Source organism: Parasteatoda tepidariorum, unplaced genomic scaffold (assembly GCF_043381705.1).
Source record: "Parasteatoda tepidariorum isolate YZ-2023 unplaced genomic scaffold, CAS_Ptep_4.0 HiC_scaffold_1663, whole genome shotgun sequence".
NCBI lineage: Eukaryota > Metazoa > Arthropoda > Arachnida > Araneae > Theridiidae > Parasteatoda > Parasteatoda tepidariorum.
In genome coordinates, this window is record NW_027261452.1 from 356 (window position 1) to 3,603 (window position 3,248).

At 25.6% G+C, this 3,248-nt stretch overlaps 1 protein-coding gene across 1 annotated transcript; it reads left to right on the forward strand.

The window, feature by feature from the left end:
- Positions 1-573: 573 nt before the first annotated feature.
- LOC122268438 (WD repeat domain phosphoinositide-interacting protein 3-like) lies at positions 574-3,000 on the forward strand (the record flags this gene model as incomplete). The annotated part of the gene is made up of 3 exons (XM_043056994.2): positions 574-659; positions 1,443-1,544; positions 2,879-3,000. Coding segments are annotated over 3 exons (310 nt in total), but the record flags the coding sequence as incomplete, so codon positions are not given.
- Between the last annotated feature and the right edge of the window lie 248 nt (positions 3,001-3,248).

A 3,248-nucleotide genomic window follows, 5' to 3' on the forward strand; every position in this document is an offset into this window, starting at 1 on the left:
TCGTGATCATGTAAAGTCTTTGAAATTTTTTTTTCATTTTGTTAATGTTTATAGTACTTAAAAATATTTTTTAAGTGCTTAAGCACTCAAAAGGTGCTTATTTTTTGCTGAAAGATTTGGCTAAGTACCCTGTACTATTCATTTTGTATTTAAACATAACAAGCATTTTGTTTTATGTTTAAGTTTTTTTATATTTTTCACAGAATATTAAAACATTTATAAATCCTTTACTTTCATAAAAAATACAAATAACTTCCAGGAAAGTTAAAAAGATTTATTAATTTATAATTAAAAGAAATAATAAAATACATTAGTTTGTATAAGTGAGCAAAAAACCTACAGAACAGAGTGTATGGGATTTTTTGAAAAACTTGTTTCTCTATATTTACCCTTAAAAGTGAAAAACTTTATATTTCTATCAAAATTACTATAAGTCTGTTTTTTTACTTTGTTAATAGAAAAGTTTATTTAAATATAACCCCAGTTAGATTAAATTTCCTAATAATTTTTTCAATTTAATTTTGGAAACTTTGATATTTTTAATTAATTTAAATAATGTCATTATTTTATTAGGGTACTTTAATTAGAATATTTGATACTACCTCTGGAATGCTTGTAACTGAATTAAGAAGAGGTGCCAACCAAGCTAATATTTATTGGTGAGCTATTTTAATTTAATTTTTATATTTATGTATGGCAGAGTTATCCCTAGGGGAAAAAAAAAAGGGTAGTGGCAGGGCACTTCCTCACAAAAAAGGGCACTTAGAATTTTGAAAGGACGTCACTTAACACCGAAAAAATTATGAAATTGTGTTATATTATGTAATAACTGAATTTGATCCGTAATAGTTTGTAAATTACCCTTCTATTAAACTACTTTTTCATTTCTGACATCTCTGATTCTACATTTCAAGTTTCAGATTACTAAATTTATATAAAAAAATTTGTTTCAATTATTTTTTAAAAAGAATTACATTTTTTTATTGAAAATTTTAAAGTCAGGTTTTGAGTTATACTAATTTGTATAACTTCTACCTTGCTTAATGTTTATTTTCGAATCTTTTGCCTTTCCAAAGCAAGATTCAAAACTTAAATATGACACACACACAGTCTTTTAATTTTATTATATGTAAAAAGGATATTAAAAAACTTAGCGAAAAGTTCGAAAATTTAAAATATTATGTCTTAACTTTAATATACATTTTTTGCCTTGTGGTGGAATCACAGAAGAAATTGCTATATAAAAAAAAGTTATTTAAAAAAATGCATACTTGATGTTTTTTGAAATGCAAAAAAATGTAGTAATCTTTGCATTGTAGAGCATCTGAAATTTTCTGTTTGAAAAAAGCATTGTTATATGTGTTTATTGATTATTTTATATAATCAGTGATAATTTTTTTATTTATAAATGAAATGTGTTTTAATTCCTACTTTTCTTTCAGCATCAATTTTAATTTTGATTCTTCTCTTATTTGTGTGTCCAGTGATCATGGTACAGTTCATATTTTTGCAGTGGAGGACAGTAAAAGAAATAAACAATCCAGGTATTATATTCCCTTTTGAAATAAATGGTGAATTTTCTAAGTTCAAACCTATAAAATATATGTATTAGAAATGATTTTAAATTATGTAACAAAATATTGAACAAATATCATGCAATTTGCATAGATTGATGTAATGTATTTGAATCTGTAGTTTTGTTTAATTTTATGTTATGTATTTATTTATCTTTACTTTGTAATAAACAGAAAATTAATGTTTGCAAAATTAATTGAATACGAACTGTTAGATATCTGTTTTTGCATCGTGTATAGAAATGTTATATTTCTTGGTTAGCAAATGTTTAGATAGAATGTTAGAATAGTTCTATAGTTTGAAAATTAATGATATTTTAAGGTGTTTGTGTTAATACTGTTAAAACAAAAAAATTACCTATCGGACACAAGTTCAATGGAGAATCATTTCTCCATGTGAACACATGATGAATTAGGAAATGTTTCATTATTAAATAGTTAAAGTTTTCCATGGAATTTTTTAAAATTTTAATCATTTTGTATTTTTATTGCATTTGTAATTGCATTTGTATTTTTATTTTTTGTATTGTATTGCTATTGCAATTAAAAATTGAAAGCCATGCAGATATAGGCTTCAAAAAGTGAAAAGACTGTTCCCAGATCTTTAAGCTCCCATTAACAGTTTACTCTCGTTATTAATAGCTGAATAATTTATTCTCAGTTATAATTTTAATAGATTTTTTTATTTTAAAACTGCTATTGAACTTAGTTTATGTATTCAAAAAATTTAACTTTATTTCATACATATCATAATTATTAATGGTATGGAAAGAACTATAGTTTTTATTCTTTTTATTAGTATATCTAAAACATTCTTAATTTTGTGTTTTAAAATATTCAGTTTATTAATTATTCAGTTTATTAGATAAATTCGACTACATTATTCAGTTTATTAGACAATTTTCTACCAGTTTTACACTTTTCAAGTTTGCCTACTGTGACCTCGGGCCGAGATTTTATACCCTATGTTAAAAGATGAATGTTTCTTTGGACTGCACTTATACTAGTCCTGCCTTAGTTGTTCAGATACCACTAAAATATAATACCTCTGATTATTTCAGAGCCGTAAAAGCTCTTGTGCTGTTGGGAAATGTGATTTGAAGACCTGGGATTATCACCACCATCTGGCTTTTTGATCTAAATCGTGGTGTAGTATCTTGGAATCAATATTAAGGGTGAATCCCAGGCCATTGCCAATAACCCATTAATGTAGCCCTAGTTAGATATTAACAACCAAACACTTTTTCAATGTAAATTTTTTTTATTTTTTAAATCTTTAAAATTGTTCTCTTTTAAATTTTCAGTTTAGCATCTGCAACCTTCCTACCTAAATATTTTAGTTCTGTTTGGAGCTTCTCCCGTTTTCAAGTGCCTGGTGGGTCACATTGTATATGTGCTTTTGGCACAGAACCTAATTCAGTTATTGGTGAGTTCATTGGTAACTTCATTTTCTAAACATGTGTATTGTTAGTTTTCTCATTATCCTTCAATAATTATGGTGAGACTTTTGTTTCAATGTAATTTAATTTTAATATATTGAATTTACTAATCAATTAAATCACAGTGTTTGTAGTTGTCCTGACATTCCTCATAGGAAATATTTTGTCCTGATATTTCTAATTTTTGTATTTGTTCAAAATATCCCACTTATACAAATATGAATGCAGAATGCAA